This window comes from Musa acuminata, chromosome BXJ3-3 (assembly GCF_036884655.1).
Source record: "Musa acuminata AAA Group cultivar baxijiao chromosome BXJ3-3, Cavendish_Baxijiao_AAA, whole genome shotgun sequence".
Lineage (NCBI taxonomy): Eukaryota > Viridiplantae > Streptophyta > Magnoliopsida > Zingiberales > Musaceae > Musa > Musa acuminata.
The window spans coordinates 9,736,761-9,750,224 of record NC_088351.1 but is presented as its reverse complement, the minus strand read 5'-3'; the positions used below and the strand labels follow the sequence as shown (position 1 = coordinate 9,750,224).

The 13,464-nt window shown below is 43.3% G+C and overlaps 1 protein-coding gene and 1 long non-coding RNA gene across 3 annotated transcripts; both read left to right on the top strand.

The window, feature by feature from the left end:
• Position 1: 1 nt before the first annotated feature.
• On the top strand, positions 2 to 727 carry LOC135632967 (ethylene-responsive transcription factor ERF011-like). The gene has a single exon (XM_065141904.1). It carries the CDS (start codon positions 2 to 4, stop codon positions 536 to 538), a length of 537 nt encoding a protein of 178 aa, XP_064997976.1. The 3' UTR covers positions 539 to 727.
• A 1,437-nt stretch (positions 728 to 2,164) lies between these two features.
• On the top strand, positions 2,165 to 11,403 carry LOC103978152 (uncharacterized). 2 transcript variants are annotated; one of them, XR_001977223.2, is made up of 5 exons: positions 2,165 to 2,462; positions 8,301 to 8,355; positions 9,487 to 9,684; positions 9,759 to 9,852; positions 9,919 to 10,554. It is a non-coding gene; the product is annotated as an uncharacterized LOC103978152 (long non-coding RNA). The 2 variants fall into 2 exon arrangements; XR_010494794.1 differs by lacking the exon at positions 9,919 to 10,554 and adding an exon at positions 10,627 to 11,403 and having other exon boundaries at positions 2,166 to 2,462.
• The last annotated feature ends 2,061 nt before the right edge of the window (positions 11,404 to 13,464 follow it).

The following is a 13,464-nucleotide window of genomic DNA, read 5'->3' as shown; positions in this document are numbered from 1 at the left end:
AATGGGATCATGCGATGGAGGGAGGGAGAGAGGTCTGGTAGAGAAGAGAGAGATGGAGATGGAGATGGAGGGGCTGTTGCCGTCGAAGAAAGCGGCAACGAGGGGGAAGGAGAGGCCCTACCGAGGAATAAGGATGAGGAAGTGGGGGAAGTGGGTGGCGGAGATCAGGGAGCCCAACAAGCGGTCCAGGATATGGCTCGGCTCCTACTCCACCCCCGTGGCCGCTGCCAGGGCCTACGACACCGCGCTCTTCTACCTCCGGGGCCGCACCGCTCGCCTCAACTTCCCCGACGACATCTCCGTCGACGACGGCGACGCCGCCATGTCCGCGGCTTTGATAAGGAAGAAGGCGGCCGAGGTCGGCGCCAAGGTCGACGCGCTCCAGTTGAGCGGAGCGGCGGTGTTCGGCGCTCGGGAGGACCGGCGTGGGGAAGGAGATCAGAAACGGTTCAAGAATCCTGATCTCAACCAGGCGCCGAGCCCCGAGAGCTCCGGTGACGACTGGAGCAGCAGCAGCGGCGGCGACAGCTCACACTAGATCTTGTGAAGGAAGAAGGAAGAAGAGACCATGTTTATATGTTGCTAATAGAGATACCTCCTTTTGCTTGTTCCTAGTTGTAGTTCTTTTGTTTGTTAGTGAACCAATCCAAGATGCGTTGTCGGAGTCAACTCTTCATCCATGTAAAGAGAGCTTCCGTGAGAAACCAATACATCCACCTTCCTCTTCTGTTCCAATCACACATGATTTGTGTTACTGTGTGGGGGTTGAGCTTGCGAACCAGTTGGATCAACTGCACAAGGAAATCTGTGGCCGGCTGCCATGGATGCGATTGTTGCCCGACTTCGCTGCTGAAAGCTACGAGTATGTGATATTAAATACGTGAATTCCCTGTTATTTATTTCGATTACGTCGCCTCAAATTTAATCGAGAAACAAAGGTAGAAGATTGGATGCTGGATGTCACTGCTTTACCCTCTCTCCTCCCATGGCACGTTGACGCCGCAGGATGTTACCCTTTGCGGACTGGTTCTCATTTGTCGTTGTTCAGTAACTCCTTAGCCGTACCCTTTTAATCTCTTTAAGATATAGACGAAAATTAGATATTGTTCGAGGATCCAAGTGACGTAATATTTGTGATTTTTTTAATATTATATGCATGTGTAAATATCTAAAGTCGAGTTCTTATCGAGAAGAACATGATTGAATGGAGGGGCCGACACATTCGAATTCCTATAATACTTGGATACCAGTGCGGTCCACATGCCACGAGTGACCGAAATCGAGTCAAATGTTCAAACTGTATATATTGTGTAGAGCTAATTGTATCGTAGTATTAAACTAGCGGTTTATGTGATCCACCACATCAAACTCAAATCCGTATCATATCTGATGAAGCTAAAATCTATTATTAGAAATTGTTGGATATGTTAGTTGAAAAATAAAATAATAATAATAATAATAATAATAATAATAATAATAATAAATAGTATTGTGTAACTTTACGTTGTGATAAAAAAGTCAGCACGATTTGATTCGATCTCGAAAATATGAGGTCATTCATGATAGATTCTACAATCGAGGGGGTCGATGTCAGATCGTGTCAAGACGTCATGTGCTAAGCCAATCCGAGGTACAATAAGAAGTCAAATTTTCATATTAAACTTTTTCGTTTTAAATTTTTGCACATAAGTTCAAATTGAAAAGAGGAAAACTCTCGATTCGACATCTTCGAAGTTTAAATCAATATCAAATAAAATTTATGATATTTTTAATGTTTAAATTTTTTTATACCTAGGGATCGACTTTTATACCTATTACTAGAGTCGATCGTATATAACTCGATAATGGTCGTCGATCGTATATGTCTCGAGCAGTGTGAGTCGGTTTGTATGGTACCGTGTTATGTGGCGTCCTCGGATGACGTGGGAATCGATTGCTCCGCCTGCGTACGTCCTGTCTACTCTGAGGTACCACGTCGGGCTGAAGCGCTACGTGGGCTCTGAGGCGCTGAGGTGTCTGCCAACTGTTGTCGCGTCGGAGATGCCGGAACGTTCCCTATCAAATGGGTTCAAGAAATAATGAGAGGGAACCAAGTTGCGGAGTGAGCCCGCGGAGACAAATTTATGCAACGCTTTCGTGCCTTTTGCTTCCAAATCGATCATTTTTTGAAAACACTTTCTTCCTTTGAAGCGTTTCTGCCTCCTTCCTCCGGTCCCCCTCTCTATAAATCTCAAGAGAGCGCGGAGCGCGAAGGAGAGAGAATAGGGGTCGGTCGACAGATCCGGAGAGGGAGGGATTCTTCCGGTGGAGTTTCTCGTTGCGCAGTGGGGGTGAAGTCCACCGTCCCCCTCCGCTGCAGCAGCGGCGGCGCACCCCCCCTCTGTCGGTGCAGGCGGTGGCTACTCGATCCGAGAGCTTCCGCACCCGCCAGGCCGGCCGCCGCAGTGAGGAATTCCGTTTCGGTGAGGCCTCCGCTTCTCTTCCCTGTTTTCTAGTGTGGTTGATTTGGGATGCAATTAGAGCGGGATTTTTTTAGCATTTATCGCTTCCTCTGTAAACTGTGATTGGTTATCGAGCGTCCTTTTTGTGTTGTATGTTTTTATCTTGAAGACTTGATCGGTTGGTATATTGCATAATGGTAGATCATATTTTGGAATTCGATGATCACTTGTTGGCTTTATTGGCCGTGGATCTGAAATTGCTTTTGAGATATCTGGCAAGAGTATCGATTTGATGGTTGTGTAAGTCCGATGATTATTTGACGGAGGGATATATTTCTAAGATGTGAGAGGATTTGGTTATATTCTTGCTTGTTGGAACATCCCTGATGTCTAACCAAAATCATAGTAGTTCAGCAGGATTCGCCTTTGGTTCCTAGCAGAATTAAAGAGTCCAAAGGCGCCGATGAGTCATTGTTACCCAGAATACGAGGATTTTTAGTAAGATGTTTATGGCAAGTCGATTTTACACTAATCTGGCCGTGCTTGCTTTTTTTATGCTATATCCTTGTAATGATGGGAGTTTTCCAGTTGTAATAACAGGATAGTATTTCAGATTACTTCTGTATTTGTTTTGAGCATTAAGATAAATACTAACATTAAACATGAAATGCCATTCTGTGTAAAGCTTTTACAATTAAATAATGTCCAATTCTTAGGAAAGAAACTAATGGAGATACGACCATGTCTCGATATTTCATATCCATTATTAGAATGTAATCCTTTAGGCTAGAGCTAAACAAGAGTTCAAGACTAAAAGGGGAATTCGGCAAGGAGACACCCTTCTTCAGCATAGAATCAGAATTCAACAGGCATTCACTTTTCTTGAAAGAAGGTTTATAATTACAAGAATCATTAAGAAAACTTTTGAGCAATTGTAGGTCAATACCATTCTGTTATTTAAACGCAAAGAAAATTGTCATGCATGCATCCACCAGCAAAACATAGAATTAGTCTTTGTTTAAGCAAAAAAGGAAAAAAAAAAACTTTCCATCATGTCTTCTTTCCTGGTCCACTCTCTCCTATGATGAGGTCAATGACTGACTAAAATGTTGAGCATGTCACTTGTTGAGGCTGTGGCAGCATGATAAAATCCTAGGATTTTATCATAGAAGAAAGGGGAGAAAATGGGATGGTCACTTCGAGGGGATCGGTCTTCTTGATCACTTCGAGGGGATCGGTCTCCTAGGGTTTGTCAAAAGACTAGATAATATTTCATTGATTGGTGAAAGAAAACAGATATATCCTTATTTATAGAGTTCTACCTAGAGTCCACCAGGACTTGGATTCTTAATGATGGATAAATAAATATTAAATAAACCCATATCCGATTCTTACTGAACTAAACAAACTCAATAAAATATTATTCAAAAAGCTTAGAAAATAAAGGGATCCTAACAATTCCTCTCCCTTCAAATCAGTCTTGTCCTCAAGGCCGAGTAGCATCAAACTCAGGGGTTTTTTCTTTCAGCACTTCAGTCACAGGGTATCTGTGGCACATCACAACTCATTGATAAAGTAAGTACGGTCTCCACTTCTTGATAGTGTAAGCAATAGGTTAGCCTTTCGGTGTAGTAGTCGTTGCAGTCTACTGAAGAACCCTCTCCATTCGATGGCTAGTGGCAGTTGTGACCTTACTTCCACATCTTCCCTTTAGGATCACCTATTTTCCATTAATAAAAAATTCATGATTAGTTTAGAAAAATTTCAAGAAACATTATCCAGGGTTGATATTCATTCAATTCCAAGCACCACTTGGAAGTCTTCCAAGGGTAGCAAAAGGAAATCCACAAGCAACCCTTGGCCTTGTATAATTAACTTTATCTTCGAACATTTGCTATCACAAGTTAAAATTCGTCCATCAGAGACTTTTACTTCGAATTTGTCATAACCTTCAATATGGTAGACTAATTAGTTAGCAACCTTACTGTCCATAAAATTGTTAGTGCTACCAGTATCAATCAAAACTATAACATGCTGATGTTCCAAAGTTCCTCCAACTTTCATAGTTTGCGGGTTAAAGTAGCCGGCTAATACATGCACTGTATGTATGATAGATCCAATATCTTCATCAGAATCCATACCTTCATGATAGGAGTTCACATTGTTAGCTTTCGGTTCTTTCCCAATTGGTTCAATCATCAGAAGTTGCCTTTGTTTACATCGGTGCTCCCTGCTCCAATTTTCATCATAGTGCCAACACAAACCTTTCGCTGATCTTTTCTTGACTTCTTCTCGGGTTAGTCTTCGGGTGGTAGTTTTCGGTTGGGAATAGATGGGGCGGGTGGCTTGCTGCTCATATGTTTGTTGTCACTTATGTTTCGACGATTTTCCCTGCTGATTTTTTCCTCATGCAAATGAAATTGCAGCTGTCATAGTGCGGGGTTGGTGAGCTTTGACTTCACACCGGATATCTGGATTAAGTCCTTCATTAAATGTTCCGACCTATCTCTGGCTTGATTTGACAATCGTTCAAATCTGCTATGATATTCTAGCACTGTAGAAATCTAGCGAATTTTAGCAAGCTATCTATCAACATTCTCATATTCAGATGGTCCAAAGTGAACGAGAAGCCCTTTTTTGAATTGCTCCCACGAGATGACCCTGTGGCAGGTTTCATACCAATTATACTATTGGATTGCACCTCAATTTAGTTGGATTGAAGCTATTTCCACCTTGGATTTTTTTGGAGTTTTGTAAAAACGAAAATTTTTTTCTGCCCTAGAGATCCAACTAATCGGATCTCCATCTTCCTATCTTGAAAATTCCACCTTCATGCGTGGATAGCTTGTGTCTTTTTCCCTATGTCTTCAAATCGGTTCAATGTAAGACTTGAACTTTCATGTTGTTGAAACTTGTTGAAGCTCTTCAATTGACTCTTTTTAAAATCGTTAAGGGTTTTTTTACAGCCGGTTCTTAATTTTGGTTTCCAAGGCCTCTAGTTAGGCTTACATTAAGTTGTCGGTAGCCATTGCGTAAAACTACAGATTTGTAATCTCTAATTTTTGTTTTTGGTGTCAGGTCAAGGGCATCAGTATTGCACTATTCGGTGCGGTTGTTGTGAAGTTTGGCCTGGGGCAGCGTTTGGGGTGAGAGCGCTGCGGTCGCTGTGAGGAGTTGGCGTTGGCGTGGGGAGTGGTCCGTTGGCCGAGAACAATGGCGGCGGCGACCCTTTCTTGCTCGAGCAGGATGGGGCGTAGCTACCCTCACGCTGCTCTCGGTTGGGAGGCTGCGTGCAGCTGTTGAGGGCTAGGAGGCGACTGGTAGGAGATGCTGGCAGCGTCGTCTCCGACGGAGTTGTGGCTAAGGTGGCTATAGAGATGTTGAGGACCACGACTGGGAAACAAAGGTGGAGGCCCTTTCTCACTCGAGCAGGATAGGGTGCGCTGCTAGAAGGAGATGTTGGCCGCGCCTCCGGAAGGCGGAGGCGACATCGGCGTGGGGAGTGACTGAGGGGGTGGCATAAGTCGATCGCGTGTGGTCGTTGCATGTGCTGGAGGCCGATTGCGGCGGAACGAAGGGGGATGGTCGAGCGGCACAAGATACAGAGGATGGTGGATCTAGTGGTTGCGCCTGCGACCCAAGGGGAGGCAACGAGGGTCGCGGCTGGAAGGCAGGCGGCGGTGGTGGCAACCAACGGCTACGACAGCAGAGGGTGCTCTGTTTCTATTACACCGCGGAAGGAGATACTGGCGACGCTGAAGGATCACGAGCGGTTGAGGAAACAATGGCTGCTGCGGTGGCTACGGCGGTCGTGGTTGCCCTGTTTCACCTCTTTTCTTCCTTTCTCTTTTTTTTTTTTTTTTTTTGAGATGATGATAACTACGACACCACTACAGCAAGAACGTCGAGGATCGTTGCTCTGATACCAAATGATATGACCCTAGGGTTTTATGATAGAAGAAAGGAGAGAAAAGGGGATGATCACCTCGAGGGGATCAGCCTCCTAGGGTTTGTCAAAAGACTAGATAATATTTCATTGATTGGTGAAAAAAAACAGATACAACCTTATTTATAGAGTTTCACCCAAAGTCTATCAGGACTTGGACTCTTAATAATAAATAAATAAATATTAAATAAATCCTTATCTGACTCTTATTAAACTAAATAAACTCAATAAAATATTATTCAAAAAGCTTAAAAAATAAAGAGATCTTAACACAGCATTACTATGATTTATTAGCACTGAACTTCATTTCAAGTTTTCTTTATTAGATTTGCTTGGTTTTTCTAAACTAATCTCTCTTTCTTGATTAACTATCAAGAATGTTGTAAATCAGATAGTTATTCTTTTGGTTCCAACTAGATGATTGGGCAACCTCTCGTATTTCTCTCTTATGAGCACCATGATCCATGACTCTTATTTGAGCTTCCCACTTGGCTAGATTCCATGTTTTGCTTTTCTCCCATTTCTGGATTTTAGAAACAGAGATTGGATTACTTATGTAGTGATTGCCAATATTTCTTGACAATATTGGTGATATTGGAGGACTATCCTATTCCCCCTCGAGAAATAAGATGAAGTCTATGTCTCTCTCAGGGTTTTGTAACTATTTGAAATTAAGGTTTAAGAACGTAGACACTCTTTGGTGTTAAGGAAAAAGAAATAAAACATAGATACTCAACAATGTTACAAGTACTATACATATCAATGGCTAGAAAAGATCCCAAGTAATTGGTATCCTAAATTTTGAACAAAACTTTCTACTCCCGAACAATGTGATTAATATTATATTAGAGAAATCCTGTCAAGGGGAGACCTTATGCATGCTTACTTAAATTTTCCATCATCCAATTGGTCTGTTATTTTTAAGTGGCCATAAGAGCGAAGATTTTCAATACTGAAGCTTGAATCCACTAATGGATATCTAGGAAATTTTGATGATTTTTTTTTTTCAACCTGGTCTTATCTCATGTTTACAGTTTTTTCTATCTTCTGATGTCTCCCATGCTCATCACTATGTGATAGCTGCCTCATTTTCCTTGATCATGCAGAAACTTATGTGGATGTATCTGATTAGGAAAATAGAATTTCATCCTTTGTCATCGACTAAGAATTAAAAGGTGGAACTGAAAGTGTTTATGTGACTGCTCTGAGCATGATAGTCTATTAACTTGATTAGTGAACAGGTCAACGAAAAGAGAAGCTTAAGTGGAACTTATTATCTTTGGGGTTATGGGTGCCAAGTTCTCTGATAAGAAAAATCAGCAAATGTCTCTTCGTGTGGACAAGAGAGTCGTTTTCAAGAAGCATATGGGAAAGAGATTATTATTGTTATGCTATTTATTATTAGAGCTTGATGCCAAATGGGCAATATATTCATTTATCGATTTGTTCAGCTTTGTCAACATGGATATGCATTTGTACTTCCAACATATATGTAAAAATTACTTGCACACACGTTTGTCACTTGTAGTGATGTATTCGGTATAGGTGCAAAGTCTGGGAAAGATGATGAGATACTGTAATAGGTTTGTTGATAACTTCGACTGTAGTTGATATGATGCATCCCTATTTTGTGATAGCATTTAATGCATGTGAGGCTTGCTTTCCAAAAGAAGTAAATTTCTTTTTCTTTAGCACGATTAACACAATTAGTTATCATGTTAGAAGAATGTTGTAACACCTAAATATGGAAGCATTCCTTCTTATGTATCTATAGGTGTCCTCTCATCCCCTCCCCTTCTTCCTCTACTTCTCTCATATAGAAATTTGCTTGTGCATCGAAAACATTGGCTTTTGTGGGGATGTGTTAGATCGATCTTGATAGAATGTACATCTAAAGTTTCCTTTCTGTTCAGGTAGTGGGCAGACTGACATAAGCGTGTTTCCTGCTGTCCGTAGCTCACGGAAGGGGTACGTATGATTTTGTTTCTTGTTGTATGCATGATTCTTAATGTTCATATTTTACTCGGTAAAGATTTGTGCATCACTGGGGATGAAATTTGGTTCCTTGTGATATGTCTGAAGTTTGACATAGGAAAAGAAAAGTCAGTATCGATTGCGCTTTCAAAGTATGACTTAATGGACCAAAGAAGTCAATAGGGATGTTAGCAGTAACATCCATAATATCTTACCCTAGAATATCTGTACATAATTCAGTTATGAAATAGTGAAACTAATGACTCGAGGATATATGGCCCATATTCCCTGGAGATGGATAAAATTGCATGTCCTTGAGGCTCTTTCTTTTATCATAATTCTGTAATGTCTCATCAACCCAAGTGCAGTTTTCTTAGAAGTCATCATGGCTACAAGTCCTTACTCAAAGTTGCATGGATTCATAATGTAAAGGAAAGAGAAAACCTTAAAAGTACCAAGGGTTATCCCTTCTATAAGAAATTGTTTTTGTGGATCTGAAAGTGGTTCCTAAAACGTTGAAACTACTTTCTGAATAACACATGATGGGATGATAACCCCACCCCTTGACCTGCTCTGAAATTTATTGCTAAGTATTTGGGAGGATGATCCTCGCAAATTCCGACCGAAGCATGCGCACATAAGTTCCAATTTTAATGTTTGCACAAGGGAAAATGATCAACCTGCAGAGGCTGCAATGCAAGAGTCGGTTTAGGGATGAAGGCAGCATTCGTTCTAGGAAAACTGAGTTGCCCTTATAATATTTTGTAAGAGGGAACATGCATCAACCTTTTCCTGCTTGTCACTATAACTGCGAAGTAATGTTAGATATCTACAATTAGGCCTTCCCTGCCACTGCTGTACCGTTGGTCGATGGGGGCACTTCCTAAATTTGCATTGCTGCTGCACATTTGGGCTCTGTTGAACATGTAAGATGGCCACATTATTAGCATGGTCCTTTTTTGGGTTTTCGTGCCTGCTCTTAAACGAATTAGATTCTCCTAAAGCCAGATGATTTGTCGAGGGAGATATCAAACAAAAGAAATCGTCATGCTCTGTCCGGTAAATAGCTCCCTTCCTTGTACTACATTGTGATTCAGAAACTGATACTTTATCTTCCTGCTGCAGACATTAAATAATGGACTTCAGAAGCCGTCAAGTAAAACTAATGGTTGGAGTAATTGATGAGGTGATAACTCCCGCTGCTCTTGCGGTTCCTGAGACATCCAACCTTGAAGATGGTGCAAGGTTCTGAATACTGGACCATGTCTTCCAGTTGTTACAAAATACCATAGACTTCCAGTCGTCGACGGTGATGGTAAATTGGTACGTGAAATATCCGCTTGGTTTTTACCTTCTACTTTTCACTTTTTGTCATGATAGGTTTTTCAACATTAAAGGTTGGGATTATTACAAGGGGATTTCGTCGTTAGAGCAGCGCCGCAAATAAAGCATGAAAACAAGAAACATTCTCGAGTCTAAGATGGAAATCACGTAAGTCACTATCACTGTTTACGAGTTCATATTAGCGGCTGATATCTTACGCATCCTTCGTCTCAGCCATCGCAGAAATTATCCTATGTGACATAGGAACCCCATAACACCGGCATCACTAGCTTCAGATACCATATTCATGTTATCTAGGTCTTCGACCATGCCTTCTCTTCATTAGTTCCAAGAGTCACCTTAATATATTTAATGTTTTCTGCACCGGTCTCAAATAGAAAAAAGTCATGTCAGCTACCTACCGAATGATGAGTGATGAGAGATGCATCGTAGGCTGCTAAGTGGACAAGAATCGGGTACAGCTGGTGAAAGGGTAAATCTTGGCGGTAATTGAGTGGTGTTAACTACTGAGTACTGCCACTGGTACTCAAAATGGGGGCAGCTGTTTCTGTGATCAATGCATTATGTTTATGCTTCTCAATCGTGTTTGCAATTGCCACTGGTACTCAAATGGGGGCAGCTGTCTCTGACCAATCTTTTATATGAATGCTTCACGGCTTCCACATGTCAGAGGGGGAGAGAGAGAGTGTGTGTGTGTATGTGTGAGATGTCCAAGTCAAACCCTACTTGCTCCAACTCTTGTTTTACGTTTGCCTAGAACTCCCTGTCTTACACACAAGTTGTGATCAGTGTCATACGTTGGTAATGTAATTATCACAGCATCCGTTTATTTGATGTTTTCTTATGCTTCGTGCTTGCTCATTCGTCGATTCCTGATGCTGGAAAAGCAAGTGGATGCTGAATGCGAGCAATCGTGTGCAGGGTGGACGTGAGCGCAGGGCGTACGCCGGGTAATACACGCGGTGGGCGACATATGGGTTCTCTGCCCGCGGTACGACTGTGGAGAACAGCGGCGTGGTAAATGCGCGGTCGGTCACATGGAGGGAGCGACGAGTCCATCCCCTCTCGACCGTAATTTGGTGGCGGCCCTACTCACGTGACACACGCCCTCGTTCTGCAGCAATGCAAGCCCTCGTCTCCTCAGCCTAACCAGTTTCGGTTCGCTTTCAATTCCAGACACCGTCACGGTTGGGACGTCCTCCCCTACTCACGACGTAGACCCGGCCCCACCTTCCTTTGTCCAGGCGCTGCCTTCGTGCTGGGATCCTCTCCAACGCCGGACGAAGCCAGCCGCGGCCTCGACCTCGACCGTCCACTTCCCCCGTGGAGAGGATCCCCAGACGTACAGCATCGATCATGAAGGAGACCGAGGTGACACAGATACAGCCCATCCGTTCATGAATGGGAGCAACGAGGTGGCGGAGGAGGTTCCACGTGCTGGGAAAGAGGTCCATGTACGAAAAATCCCAAGCCAGGCGGCCATGGGATGGATGGATGGTTCGTCCTTCCTTCTCGGACACCATACTCTTTTAAGTGTCATGGCAACCCAACGTTGGTGCCTTTGAAGAGAAACCGGCCGCTTCTTGGTTCCGTGGGATTCGGCCACTTGCTGCACATTTATTGGAGCTGTCCCATCATGAATGCTGCCATCCTTTTTTTTTCGTTTGAAGGAATAGAGAAATGAAACCACATTAGGTATTTGATGTTTGTTCGGTTCATCCCATCCTATATAAAATAATAACAAATCAGGATATTGTATTCAGTAAGTCGGGTCAAGAACAGGAGGAGGATAGCGATGATAGCCGCCTGCAATTATTATTCCCGCCACAGTACAAGTAATCAACGACGAGTAAAACTAGCGGTCCGGCAAAGCAGACGACGGTAAAAAGAAAATGCATTGATTTCGGAATCAAGACGAGACGAGGCATAGCACAGAAAAAGGAAGGGAGGGCGGTGGGGAAGACCACGTATGATGAAGAACACCAACATGGGTATCGCTGGAATCATGCCACCGGCTACAGGAATTAAAAGCACGAAGCACGTAAGGATGACAACACAAGAACCATGGATGCTTCCTTGTCGACATGTTAATTTGCTTTGCTGCGTACAAGAACCATCATACTATTATTGCTTGGTTGGGAGCAGAGATGATGGTGGCGGTCGCTGTTGTTGTCATGTGGGCGTGAATTGACAAGTACAGCCTATGGCCGTCCATTATTGTAAGGCACCAAAGGCCAATAAGTTCCTCAATCTAGCGAAGCCCCGTCGTACCGGAGGCACTGTGAGTTCGAGAAGTAAACCCATCACGACTTCACCCAACTCTATTAAGAAAGAAGAAGATCCATCATCCACTATTTCAACCAGCTGTTGTTGTACTCGGAGCATCATTTATCGCACTTTTTTTTTTATAGGAAAAAGGAGCATCAACATCTCCATCAGAGTGAGACTGTGTGTGTGTGTGTGTGTGAGTGAGAGAGAGAGAGAGAGAGTGTGTGTGTGCGCGTGCGTGTGGCAGCATAATTGATACTGTTGGCTTACAGAAGAAAATATTAGATTAGAAAAAAAAAGAAAAAAAAAGAAAACTCATGAACAGTTCCTTGCTGAGGTTAAACTATGTGTCAGCGTCCATTCAATTGCTCTCGACCTGGAGAAATCACTAGTTCTCTGACAACCATTTTTTGAGGAAATTTTGATGCGGCAGCCAAAAGCCGAAATGGGGAAAGCAACATATCCTCCGATGGCAGCAACGTAGGGAAGGGGGAAGTGGCATCCTCCGCAACCAGCCAGGCAGGCAGGCAGCCAGCTAGCCAGGCAGCCACACAGGAACATGGACTGTCCTTCCCAATCCAATCATGCTGCTTCCTTGTTCAACGCACCACCAAATCTTTTTTCCCAGATCTTAACACTCCTTGTTTCTGTCCCCTGCAACAGGTTCCCCCTTGTATCTTTCCAGTGTATATGACCATCCCAAGTCAGCCACACTATGTTCCAAGCATACCAGCAGTTGTTGATCCCCCATCATGAATTCTGTCGTTGCTCCCATCATCAACAACACTACCTGTGTGTTGTGTGTGTATCAGGATAAGGTTAATCCGATGGAAAACTCGTGATTCTCCATGCTAAGAAGAAGATGCTGAAATTTGAAGGAAAACGCTCGCCATCCTCCTCCCATCATTGATTGCTACTGGAAATGCCACGGGCATCTTAAAAGACCCTCTACAGTGAAGAACATCGGGTTCTCTTTTTCCTCCTCTCCTTTTCCATTTCTCTGCCCTGTGGCCGGTGGCTGCCTGTCAGAGTAAATGGGCATTCAAGGCGATGTCTCTGTCCGTCGGACTCCGATTGGCCCTCTGCACCTCCGCCCCCATCCTCTACTCTTGGACTGGACTCCTCTACAGTCTCTTTTCCTTTTATACCATTATTCCCTCCTTCCCCATTTTGTCATGGGTTCGGGTGGTGGGAACAGTCTACATGTCCTCTCTTAAAAGCTCATCTTCCTCGGTTGTTTTCTTCAACTGGTCATCCTGTCTGTGATTTGGACAATAAACTTTAAAGAAATCTCGTCTCAGCTGGCTCCTCGATGGCCAGCTTTGAACGTTTCCGATGCCCGTCAAATCAATCTGACACCCATAGTTTTCATCCACAGTACTCGCAACTTGTATTTTGTGGATTTGGTGAAGGGTGTTACACCCGAGCTGATCCTCGAGCTTCGACACTAACTCATTGATGATGGCAGCCACTGGTGCGGAGGGCTTATCC